The 12,775-nt window shown below is 47.5% G+C and overlaps 2 protein-coding genes across 4 annotated transcripts; one reads left to right on the forward strand and one right to left on the reverse strand.

Annotated features, from left to right (window-relative positions):
- Positions 1–409: 409 nt before the first annotated feature.
- Positions 410–6,996, reverse strand: cdk5r1b (cyclin dependent kinase 5, regulatory subunit 1b (p35)). Of its 3 annotated transcripts, none has more exons than XM_058065903.1 (3): positions 6,602–6,988; positions 3,148–4,193; positions 410–3,065 (listed from the first exon to the last, which is right to left on the reverse strand). In XM_058065903.1, the coding sequence occupies exons 2-3, from the start codon at positions 4,047–4,049 to the stop codon at positions 3,050–3,052; spliced, it is 918 nt and encodes a 305-aa protein (XP_057921886.1). In that variant the 5' UTR covers positions 4,050–4,193; positions 6,602–6,988; the 3' UTR covers positions 410–3,049. The 3 variants fall into 3 exon arrangements, with proteins under 3 accessions (XP_057921886.1, XP_057921885.1, XP_057921887.1); XM_058065902.1 differs by having other exon boundaries at positions 3,148–4,197; XM_058065904.1 differs by lacking the exon at positions 410–3,065 and having other exon boundaries at positions 3,144–4,197; positions 6,602–6,996.
- On the forward strand, positions 6,847–12,476 carry psmd11b (proteasome 26S subunit, non-ATPase 11b). The gene is made up of 13 exons (XM_058065905.1): positions 6,847–7,463; positions 8,304–8,405; positions 8,480–8,676; positions 9,386–9,443; positions 9,525–9,719; positions 9,792–9,936; positions 10,023–10,083; positions 10,168–10,230; positions 10,295–10,420; positions 10,488–10,523; positions 10,596–10,647; positions 11,341–11,483; positions 11,595–12,476. Exons 1-12 carry the CDS (start codon positions 7,373–7,375, stop codon positions 11,481–11,483), a joined length of 1,269 nt encoding a protein of 422 aa, XP_057921888.1. The 5' UTR covers positions 6,847–7,372; the 3' UTR covers positions 11,595–12,476.
- The last annotated feature ends 299 nt before the right edge of the window (positions 12,477–12,775 follow it).

The raw sequence follows: 12,775 nt of genomic DNA on the forward strand, positions 1-12,775 counted from the left end.
CATGTCCCGGTCCACCAAGTTAAATTTGTCCAAAGTTTCCAAAGGGAGCCAAAGGTCAGCGTAGTTAAACGTTAGAGCGCTGGAGTCGCTGGTCTGGTCCTGTTCTGATTGTCCACTCAGCGTCTTTCTGCATCCCCCTGGGGCCAAATTGGGGGGGGGGGGGGGGCAATCCAAAGTGCAGCTCTAAATAGAAACTCTGATTGTAGATATGATGAAATCACACGACACCAAAGATCATCTATTGCCAGTCTTTGTGCTTTTCCTGGGATCATTCCAGCATTTGGATCAAAAAGATCCGCTGGTGCGACTCCGTCATCAGGAAAAAAGCCCAAAGAAACAAAGAAATGTCTGCCACGTTTTGTCCCGTGTGCCATTTGTGTGTCATCATCACCCCCCCCCCCCCTCCTAATTTATTGTCTCTCAATGGCTTTGTGCCTCTTGGTTAAGTTTGTTGTTTCCCATCAGGCGTCCACTCCTGTCGGCCATCACTGCAGCAATAATAATAATAAATGTCTCTGCTCTGTTTGCCCTGGATCTATGTGTATTTGGAAACGGGAACAATTACTACCTTCAAACCATCCACCCACACACACCGGCCCCCGCTGTCTTATAATTGGCCCGTTGATGACTCGTTAGTCCTACAGGCTGCTCTCTTATGTCTACCACATTGGTAATAAGAGCGTAAAGGGCGTTAAGGTAAACTATAGGGGTGTTATTTCATGTCTGAGGGCTCTAATGTTAAAAAAGCATATTTAGAACCTCAAACAGGTTTTATGTCTTACTTTTTCATTTCTACTATATAGGGGTGTTATCTCATGTCGAAAGGTCTTTTATGTTAAAAAAACAGATTTAAGAGGTCATAAAACAGGTTTTCAAAGTCTTTTTTTCCCTCTTATGTCACCGATATTGGGTAATAGGAGTGTAAAGGTGACTATAGGGGTGTTATTTCATGTCTCCAAAGCTCTAATGTAAAAAAAAAACCCAAAACAATTGGAAGGATAAACAGCTTTTATGTCTTATTTTCTCTTATGTCTACTATAATGGGAAATAGGAGCGTACACGTGACTATAGGGGTGTTATTTCATGTCTAGAGGGCTCTAATAATGTTAAAACATTTACAACATCATAAACAGGTTGTATATGTCTTACTTTCTCTTATGTGTACTACATTGGTAATAAGAGCGTAAAGGGCATTAAGATAAACTATAGGGGTGTTATTTCATGTCTGGAGGGCTCTCATGTTAAAATAGCATATTTAAAAAAGCACATTTAGAACCTCAAACAGGTTTTATGTCTTACTTTTTCATTTCTACTATATTGGGTAATGGTGTAAATGTGACTATAGGGGTGTTATTTCATGTCAAGAGGTCTTTTATATTAAAGAAAAGAGTTAAGAGGTTCTTTTTCTTTTATGTCACCAATATTGGGTAATAGCAGTGTAAAGGTGACTATAGGGGTGTTATTTTCTGGCTACGGGGCTCCAATGCTGTTAAAAAGTGCATGTAGAAGGTTGTAAACAGGTTTTCTATCAAAATATTCCGCTTATAAATAAGGAATCCCACTTGGCGGCATTGTGTGAGGGAGTGATGTCATCACACGAGGAGCGTGCGTCTGGAACAATCCGTCCATTTTATTTCCTTGTTGTCATCACAGTACAAAAATAAATGAAAATTAATAAGCAGAACCAGGAAATGAAAGCAGGAACAACAACAGCTTTTTCTCATTTTCTGTCTTTGAAAATGGAACCATTGACATTGAAGTGTCATCGGGTCTCCCCTTGCCTACCCCCCCCCCTTCTTCCCACCCCCCGCCCTTTTATCCAGCACATCACACACACTCTTCTGTACAAACACACACACACACACACACACACTGCTGTTGTTTATCTACAAGATCTAGTATGCAACAAGATACACAAAATTATCTTTTTTTTGTCTTATTTAAGTGAGGGGAAAAAATGGCACGTTTCATGTGGTGGTGGTGGGGGGGGGGGCAGTGACGTCCATCACACCGCACTCACCAAAGCAGGAAATAGAAAGTGAAACGATGCGACGGCTGACTGGAACGTGTCCATATTTATCAGGATGGCGGTGGGAATGTTGACCTGACTTTAAAGGTCCCATTTTAGACCCTCGGTCCGTACAGCCCGGGGACACCATTTTGGGGTGGATGTGTAGCTTTAACGCTAACGTGTTTAACGTGTTTGGGGTGTCTGGGAGGACTGCATTACTTTACGACGTGTAGTGAAGCCTTTTTTTTTTTTAAAGAAAGCGGCCCAGCTTCAAGGGTGAGACTCACGGCCTCAAAACATGAGGTTCTCAGCCTGAAAAGGGTGGTTTCCCTTCAGGGAAGACCTAGGCCCTGGAGGTGTCCCACCCTGGTGGAACTGGAGGACGTGAGCGGAGACCGAGGTGCCATGTGTCTACGTGGAAGGACATTTTTACCGTTAAATCTCGTGTCAATCTTCATTCCCACCAAAGATAAGAGCAAGCAAAGGTAGAATGAGCCCCTCAAGGGGGTGGGTGGGCCGGTGGGTGGTTGGGGGCCGGAGGCTATGGCACAGTTTCAACGTGGCAGCGATGTAGCGTGAGCACACAAGCAGAAAGTAGCAAAAAGTAACGCAAGCAGAGCTAAATCGACGTGTTGGTTCTTTTAACGCAGACGGCAAGTCCAGAGAAGAAGAAGAAGAAGAAAAGTCCTGCGTGCAGAAGCTTGACCAAAGATGACCAAAGATGATCAAAGATGACCAAAGATGAGTTTATTCCAGAAATAAATAAGCCTCCGTCCGCCGGCAGGAGCAAAACATCCGCTAACTTGAAAAAAAAAACCAAAAAAAGGTTGTCGTCCTCTGACGGAAAGTCCCACAATGCAACGCTCCGTCCTCGACAAAGACCGTCCCGCCCTCGGACGAGCGTCGCTGTCTGATTGGCGTCTGTCCCGGCCCGCCTAAAGTCCACTCAAGTCCGCACTGATGGGAGGGGGGGGTGAGGAAGGGGGCGGGGCTTTGCGCCGCTCGTCTCCGTCAGTGCTTGGCGACCACCAGCACCAGTCAGGCGATGGCCCTCCTGCCAGGGGGACAAAGGACAAAAGGTCAAGGTCATACATTTGAACCCATCCGGCGTGGAAAGAACCCGCCCCCTTCCTCACCGGTCCAGTCCGATGAGCAGGCGCCCGCGCTCCTCCTCCTTCTGGTTCTCGTTCTTGAGGTCGGCAAAGACCTGGGTGAAGTAGTGCGGGTCGGAGTTGATCTGCAGCATCTTGGCGCTCATCAGGTCGATGATGGACAGGCAGCGGTCCCAGAAGGCCTCCTTGGAGCTCTCCACCAGGAAGGGCTTGAGGGGGTAGGAGATCTCGTTGCCCATGTAGGAGTAGGACAGGTAGAGGCAGGTGAGGAGCACGGCCTGCAGCTCGTGCTCGCCGGCCACCTCGGAGGAGACCACGTCGCGGCACAGCATGTAGACGAAGACCACGTTGGCGGGCGTGATGAAGCCCTGGTCCTGCCATCCCTGCAGCAGCAGGGAGCGGTCCACGCTGCGCAGCCACAGGACCGGCTCGGTGGGCGACAGGTGCTTGATGCGGTAGCAGCGCCGGCACAGGAAGTCGCCCAGGCAGCGCAGGAGCTCGCTGGTGGACGCCTGCACGATCACCCGCTTGGGGGTGCCGGGGGCGGCGGCGGGGGCCTTCTTGACGGACGACGTGTCCTCGCTGTTGTTGCCGGGGCCCTTGGTCAGCGTGGGGGTGCTCTGGTCCTGGCCGAAGGAGGCCAGGTTGGCGCAGGACTGGGACTTCTTCAGATTCTCGTTGTTCAGCTGGGTCACGTTGTTCTGGTAGGTTCCGTTGGGCTGCACCTTCTTGGAGCCCTTCTTCTTGGCCGACACCGCCACGATGCGTTTCCATGGCAACACGTTGATGAGCGAGTGCCGCTTCAGGTTCTTGTCTTTGGCGTTCTTGCTGTTCTGCACCGCCGTGTAGTGGCCCACCGTGGCCGGCCCGTCCTCGAACAGGGCCGCCTTGCGGTAGCTGGGCGACAGGGACAGCACGGTTCCCATGGCGACGGGGGAGGGGACGACGGGGCTTCTAGAAGATGCGGGTGGCCGCCGGCCTTCTGGCTGCTGCTGTGGGAGGAGACCACCGAGATCTCACGGGACACCCGGATCGCCTCGTCTGTCTCGCTCGCCTTTGGTGACCGGATGCTGGCTGACGGAAGCACACGGATCAGTCGGCTGCTCTCCGCGGCTTTCAAGTTCCATACAATTCCATACAATTCCATACAATTCCATGCAATTCCATACAATTCCATACAATTCCATACAATTCCATACAATTCCATGCAATTCCATACAATTCCATATAATTCCATGCAATTCCATACAATTCCATATAATTCCATACAATTCCATGCAATTCCATATAATTCCATCCATCCATTCACCCATCCGCCCATCCATTCTTCCGTCCATCCATTCTTCCATCCATCCATTCACCCATCCACCCATCCATTCTTCTGTCCATCCATCCATCCATTCTTCCGTCCATCCATCCATTCCTCCATCCATCCATCCATCAATTCTTCCATCCATCCATTTACCCGTCCATCCATCCATTCTTCCATCCATTCTTCCATCCATCCACCCATCCATCCATTCATTCACCCATCCATCCATTCTTCCGTCCATCCATCCATCCATCCATCCATTCTTCCGTCCATCCATTCATCCATTTACCCATCCATCCATCCATTCTTCCATCCATCCACCCATTCATCCATTCACCCATCCATCCATCCATCCATTCTTCCATCCATCCATTCATTCTTCCATCCATCCATTCATCCATTTACCCATCCATCCATCCATTCTTCCATCCATCCATCCATCCATCCATTCATCCATTTACCCATCCATCCATTCTTCCGTCTATCCATTCATTCTTCCATCCATCCATTTACCCATCCATCCATTCTTCCATCCATTCTTCCATCCATCCATTTACCCATCCATCCATCCATTCACCCATCTGCCCATCCATCCATCTATTCTTCTGTCCATCCACCCATCCATCCATTCACCCATCCATCCATTCTTCCGTCCATCCATTCTTCCGTCCATCCATCCATCCATCCATCCATTCTTCCATCCATTCTTCCATCCATCCATCCATCCATTTACCCATCCATCCATCCATTCACCCATCTGCCCATCCATCCATCTATTCTTCTGTCCATCCACCATCCATCCATTCTTCCACCCGCCCATCCGTCCATCCACCCATCCCTCCGTCCGTTCGTCCCTCCATCCATCCATCCATCCATCCATCCATTGGTATGCTGGAGCCTATTGTATATAATTGCATATACTGTACATACACTATATATTGATTTTACTATATATAATACAATCTTTTTTTACACTTATTTACATTATTTAGAACTATTTTTGCTTATTTTACAATATATCATATTATTTTACACCTTGTTGATATTATTACAGTATACATGACTCCTTTTGTAGTACTACATGACTCCTTTTGTAGTACTACATTCATATGAATTGTTTACCTATCATAGACCTTTTTGCTTATCTGACAATATGTTACATTGTGTATACTTATTTTACACTTATACTTGATCATATCTACCATTCTTTTAAACTTATGTACGTTATGTATGCTTATGTACGTTATGTACGCTTATGTACGCTCATGTTGCCATCCAAATGTTTCTCCCATGTCTAGTCGACACATAGCCAATGATTAGTTTACGCCTCCTCCGCCTGATATACAATTATTTGACAGTACACAGCCAATTATGGAATTTATATACAGTACTTTACACGTATTTGATATTATATATATACACTTATTTTATGATATATACCAATCTTTAACATTTATTTGACATGATTTTTTACGTCATATATGTACATTACATACACTTATTGGATATTCAATGTTTTGGATATTGCATGCTAAAGGTTTGTATTGCTATTGATTGATCAGAGCAGCGGTGGGAGGGGACTTGAACCTTGCACCAGGTACAGTCATGAAGATGATGACAAAAACATGCTGGTGGCTTTGACCCCAAAAGGATCGGCACTCTTGAACGTTTCACGAGGACTGCATCCTGCACCATCACTAAAATGGACGCCTTCATTGTAAACACACATAAGAAACATCCCGTGTTGCATTCAGGTGCTTGCGGGAGTCCGTGTTTAAAGATGGAGGTGCATCATACACAGTTTGGCGTGGCTCTCGAACGTCTGACGACATGTTGTCTCCTCACTGCAGCAGCAGCGCGATGTGAAGACTCGAACCGAGCCGAACCGTCGGTCTACATCCACTTGGGCACCGTCTTTAGCAATAAAAAAGGCACATTCCGGGCCCCCGGCGGCCATGTTAAAGCTCATTTGGTGGATTTTTTTTTTAACGAGAATTGTGGGTCAGGGGATGCTCTCCGTGGTGCTGAAGCTGAGCTCGTGGCGTCGAGGCGCGGGCTATTTATAACCTGAGCGCAAAATGGAGCTAAAAACCAAAATATAACTCAAAGCTGTTCTTATTTTGAAGCGGACATCGTGAGATGTTGCCGAGATGAAAACAACCTTACCAGATGTCCAAATGGCTGCGCCTGGTGATGAAGAGAAGCTCCTTCACGCTCATAGAAGGCGGCTAGCGAGCATCTCGCTTGCTTCCAAGAGAATCAATCCGATGAAGGGAGAGAGAAAAAAAAAGCGGCGATGTGCGATCGAGAAGATGCCGATGTGAGGATGTGTCCTCGCGGTCCTCCGGGTCGTGAAGCGCGGGGCTGATGCGCAATGTGCAGTGATGGCGCTTGCTGGCGCAAAGGCGGTGGTCGGGCGCCTCTCTGCGCTGCTCTTGCTGCAACTCCACCTTCAGCCGCTCGGAGAACGAGTGAAGGACTCGTGCGCCGCTTGAGCTTTCGCCAGCACCTGAACGCACCACGCGCGTCTATTTTGCGACCCTGTGATTGGAGGACGCGCCACTTTGACCCAATTTGAGGCACACTGACACCAATCCATCCTCCCTGCGGCCAAATCAATAACCAATGTGCTCGTTGGGTGGTTGAGATAAGATCATTTAGTAGTGTTGTTGCTAACACCATATCAATTCAATTGTCATCCCGTAAACAAGATTAAATACATTATGAATATCAAATTAACACGCGCGAGAAGTGAAAATAGACACGCTAAATACATGTACTCCCATTGGCTCGTTTTGTTTTCACCGAAAAACAAGCAAAAAATACCGTTTTCGAATAACACTACATTTCCCAGCATGCACTCGCAAAGGTGACGTCACGTAAGCAACGTCACGTCCTCGCGTCCTCCCCATTCAGGCTGCACTTTGAATAAGGAAGATGGCGGCTGCAGCAGTGGTTGAATTTCAGAGGGCTCAGTCTCTCATTAGCACCGACCGCAACGCCTCCATCGACATTCTGCACTCCATAGGTAGGAGAACGTGTTTGAGATCTTCCTGGATGCGCCCTTTTATCCCCCGCCTTGGCCGCTGTGTTTTGTTGATTCCGGGCCGGCGCCAGGCGCTAGCTAGCTAGCGGCGTACAGTAGCAAGGAGCCGGCTGTGCGGTGCTGACTCACTGTTGAATGGTCGCCTAACTGGAGCAGCCCGTGCGCGTTAGCATGCTAGCCTTAGCCTCTTTAGCCGCTCTGCTAACATCAGGCCGTGATGTCTTAACGTGTCACACCTGTCATGTCATATACTGTTTAATGTCGCGGCGGCTATTTTATGACTCGAATCGATCTGCTGGGTGAAATAATGATCCCATTCTCCCACAGTCCGTGTAGCTAGCTAGCTAGCTGCCGAGCGTGGCTACCGTTATTAGCCTGTTGTCACCGTGTTGGTGACAGTGATTGGTGAGTGTCTTCCCTTTCCTCGCAATGACACAGCCGCAACGTCGGCGCGAGATTTCTTGGGTGTTTTAGTGTTTAAAACGGTGTGAAATCGGTGTGTCAACACTTGTCAGTGTAGCCACAGGGAAGCTTGCCCGCAAATTGCCTTGTCACACCAGCCAGCTAGCTGTCACGCATAGCTGACACCCAGTTTGTCCTCGCCGGCACCCATACTTTGTCTAAACTTGGTCAGTTTAGTGTTGACGAGTCTTTTTCGTTTTTTGAGGGGTGTGGGGGGAGTCTTTTTCGTTTTTTGGGGGGTGTGGGGGGCTGAATAATTTTTCGCTATTTAATTTAAGACCTGGTGTGGCGATGTAAACAAGGCCCGTCATCATAAGTCAGGATAGAAGCCTCATGATGTGTCAATGTAAACATGTGCAGTGAGGAGAGATGTCCAGGAGAATGATGAAGAAGCTGTCCGGGTCAAAGAACAGAGCATCCTGGAGCTGGGGACGCTGCTGGCCAAGACGGGACAGGCGGCAGGTGAAGTTCGAAATCTCAGCGGTTAACTTAATAACGCTTGTAATAACAGCTTTATTTGGATTTTTTGTCTCCAGAACTCGGGGGTCTTCTGAAATTTGTCCGGCCCTTCCTGATCTCCATCAGCAAGGCCAAGGCAGCCCGGCTGGTCCGCTCCCTGCTGGACTTGTTTCTGGACATGGAGGCGGCCACGGGCCAGGAGGTGGAGCTGTGTCTGGAGTGCATCGAGTGGGCCAAGGCCGAGAAGAGGACCTTCTTACGACAAGCTCTGGAGGTGAAAACCAGTCTGACCTGTGTGTGTGTGTACATTTTGGAAGTATTGGTATACAATAATATACAATACAGGATTGTCATCATATTACCACTTTTTTAAAACGATGTAAACATATTTTTCCTTGTCATATTATCAATTTTTCATCAAATTTGTTTATTTTTTTCCATTTTTTTTCCACTTTTTTCTCAGAAATGTTATGACTTTTCCCCTCATAGATTAATATGGTCCTGTTATCAAGTGTTTTTCTTAAGATTTCAATGTTATGCTACTAGTATTTTACTCTTTTCATTTGTATTATCCTAAAATTGCAACTTTCTCTCCTTAGATTAAAATTTTCTCCTCTTAATTTCTCTTTGTCTTGTAAAATTACTGACTTTTTTCCATTTTCAACGTTTTTTTTTTCACCCCTCCATGTTTGTTGTTAAAATGACACCCCTGCCATATTGTATTTATGACATCTCAGCAGAAAACATGGCCGTCCAGCGCCATGTTGAAGGGAGTGTTTGTCTTGTCATTGCATTGGCAGCATGTGTGGATGAACGAGAGTGAAAGTAAAATGTGATACTCCCAAAGCCAAACCAAACATTGTGTTATGCTGAGAGGATAGTGATAATTAATAATAGTAAATGTGGAGAGCGATGTCGTCATGGTAAACGGTGTGTGAACCGTAAGGCAGTTTGCTTATGTCGTCGTCTTTTTCTGCCCTCAGGCTCGGCTGATCTCTCTCTACTTTGACACCAAGCGATACCAGGAGGCCCTGACGCTCGGTGAGTGACCCGAAAAGATCTTTTTATTGTCTCGTTATTGTTTCCAAACTGTAATTAAGGGCCACCCCTTGGCTCCGGCAGGCTCTCAGCTGCTCCTGGAGCTGAAGAAGATGGATGACAAAGCCCTGCTGGTGGAGGTCCAGTTGCTGGAAAGCAAGACGTACCACGCCCTCAGCAACTTGCCCAAGGCCCGCGCCGCCCTCACCTCCGCGCGAACCACCGCCAACGCCATCTACTGTCCCCCCAAACTGCAGGCAGCGCTGGACATGCAGTCAGGTGGGCGCTCGGGTGTGCGCTCGATCGCCACGAGCTCTTTGCAAACGTTGATGGGTTGCCGTCTCGTTGCAGGGATCATTCACGCGGCAGAGGAGAAGGACTGGAAGACGGCCTACTCCTACTTCTTTGAGGCGTTTGAGGGCTACGATTCCATCGACAGCCCCCGAGCCATCACAGCCCTCAAGTACATGCTCCTCTGCAAGATTGTCCTCAACTCGTAAGTTGCCTTGCATTTCTACACAAAATGTCTGCCGGGTGGACGCGTATGAAAAGTGGATCATGAGATTATTGTTACCTTTGCAGACCAGAGGAGGTGCAATCCCTGATTAGCGGCAAGCTGGCTCTGCGATACACCGGCCGCCAGGCAAGGATTTTATCTTTCTCCGCTGGGGGGGGGGGGGGGGCGCAGGGACGGATATTCTAAATATTTCTCCTGTGTTTTCCACAGACGGACGCACTGAAATGCGTGGCCCAGGCCAGCAAGAACCGATCGTTAGCAGACTTTGAAAAGGTCAGCAGGTGACCCCACATTTGGGCTGGACGTGTGCCGTTTTTAAACCCCCCCTCCCCCACAGGCCCTCACAGAGTACAGAGCAGAGCTGAGGGACGACCCCATCATCAACACACACCTGGCCAAGCTCTACGACAACCTGCTGGAACAGAACCTCATCCGGGTCATCGAGCCCTTCTCCAGAGTGCAGGCAAGTTCCCAAATGATGCCTTGTTCCCAAACGGTGGCCATGTTGACACGTTTCCTGTCCCCCGCAGATAGAACACATATCAGGTCTCATCAAACTGTCAAAGGTAAGTCTCCTCCTCAGCCGACGTTACCGCCTGAGAAGGTGTCCATGGTAACCATCGCCTCTTTTTCTCCAGGGGGATGTCGAGCGTAAACTATCGCAGATGATTCTGGATAAGAAGTTTCACGGTATGATCAATCCACAACACGTACGGTATCGATCTGCGATGCTCCTATCGTTATTGTAGCTTTGCTAGGCTATCGGCCAATATAAGAGTTTGCGACGTGAATGCCAAACATGAACACATCAGGCTGTCACGGCGCTAGCGTGTTCACGGTGACAGTGAGGAGGAGGACAGCATGTGAGGACATAGCTGATGTTTTAGCTGCCTTTGCGTCCGATACTCTTGGCTACGTTTGCCCATATTCTCCTAGTTATGCTCGTTAATACTCTCATGGTTATGCTAGCCAATATTGTCATAGTTATATTTGTTGACATTCTTCTAGCTACATTCAGCGATACTCTTTTGGCTACAATTGCCGTTATTCTTCTTGCTACATTCCCTGATACTCTTAGCAACATTTGCCGACATTCCTCGAGCTATGGTTACTCATATTCTTCTAGTTAACTTTGCTGATGCTCTTTTAGCTATGTTTGCCCATATTCTGGAAGCTACATTCACTCATACTCTTGGTGGTTACGTTTGCCAGTATTCTCTTAGCAATGGTTGCTGATATAGCTACGTTCGCCAGTATACTTCTGACGATATTCTTCCAGCTGCGTTTGCTGATACTCTGATACCGGATGGGATCGGCCTTACATTAATATCTGTGCCCTGTGCAAGCATGTTCTCTTTAAATGTATTTGTTTATGTGGCGCAGGAATCCTGGACCAGGGCGAAGGGGTCCTGATCATATTTGAGGAGCCACCAGTGGACAAAACGTACGAAGCAGCCTTGGAAACCATTCAGAACATGAGCAAAGTCGTCGACTCGCTTTACAACAAAGCCAAGAAGCTGACATAGGTCAGAATTCTTCACTAGCATCCCAGATTTTCAGTGTTCAGTCATGACACGGAAGTATGATGTGGTGCCCCCCCCCCCCTCCCTTCTTCTTCTTTGTGCCCCTCTGAGCAGACTCAAGGCTGCGCGGCGGAGGACCCGTGTGTGTTTGAGCAGCGTATGTAACATTTGAAGAAGGGGACAAGGGAGAAGAACACAAAGTGCAGACGACAGGATTCCCCTATCAGACACACCCCCGGGTCCCCCCCCACTCAACGGACAGTATCACAACTTCTCTTCTTTTGTTTGCCCCCCCCCCCCCTTTCATTTTCATTTTGATATCTCTTCTAACTCAGCGGCCGAGCCAGGCCATCAGGGAATAATAATGTACAACTACAATAAAAGGTGAAAAGGATGAACAGTACATACATATATCTTTATATCTCCAATAAGCTGACTCCACCTGAACCTCACAGGTTTGACCTCTGCAGCCTTCAGCTCTGCTTCAAATGCAGAAACAATACTTTACTCGTTTTTCTTGTCCACACCTTTCAAAAGCTCACTGTTCGCTTTTAGGAAGGTTGGAGCCCAATTTCGGTTGAACAGCGCCCTCTGGCGCCTCTTTGCCCCCCCCCCCCCATATCAATGCCAACTCCGTCAGTCCCCACTGTATTTCAGAAGTGTATTAAACTCACTATATTTGCTTTTGGTTTTGTGTTTTTGTAATTAAAAAAAACAATGATGGTTGCCACATGCTTGCCCCTCTTCCCCACCCCGAATGCTCATGTATATTTCCAAAAGAAGCGAGAAGAAATTTCACCAAGAGTGCCGCATTTCTTGGCGCTGGTTTCATCCTGAAAGTTGAAGGGCAAAGATGTCTCTGGCCCTCGAGCATCCCCGAGTCTCCATTGTTAGTTCCTAGCATTAGTGTGGTATGCTAGTAACCAAACAATTTGTATGGTTTTCTTTTTTTTCTCTTATAAAGACATTTTCAAAATAAATATTTTGTATTTTAAAGAGATTTGTCCTGTCTTTTGGAGTAACACTAAAATACTTGGACACGTGTCTTAGCTTAAAATGCTACTTGCCCTCTTCGGATAAAAGTCAAGTTTGAACAGCTGATTATTAAACATTTAAAAAACGTTTAGGATACTATACATTTTAAATATTGTAATGAGCCTAATTCGTGTTTGGCCAGAAAATATATGTTCCACTGCACGGGGAACACAAAACCACGGCGGACAGGAAATGACGTCACGTAGGAGTTTAGCTAGTTTAGTTTACTTTTTAGTTGAATTACGGCCGCAACGCTAGCC

Source organism: Doryrhamphus excisus, chromosome 3, assembly GCF_030265055.1.
Source record: "Doryrhamphus excisus isolate RoL2022-K1 chromosome 3, RoL_Dexc_1.0, whole genome shotgun sequence".
NCBI lineage: Eukaryota > Metazoa > Chordata > Actinopteri > Syngnathiformes > Syngnathidae > Doryrhamphus > Doryrhamphus excisus.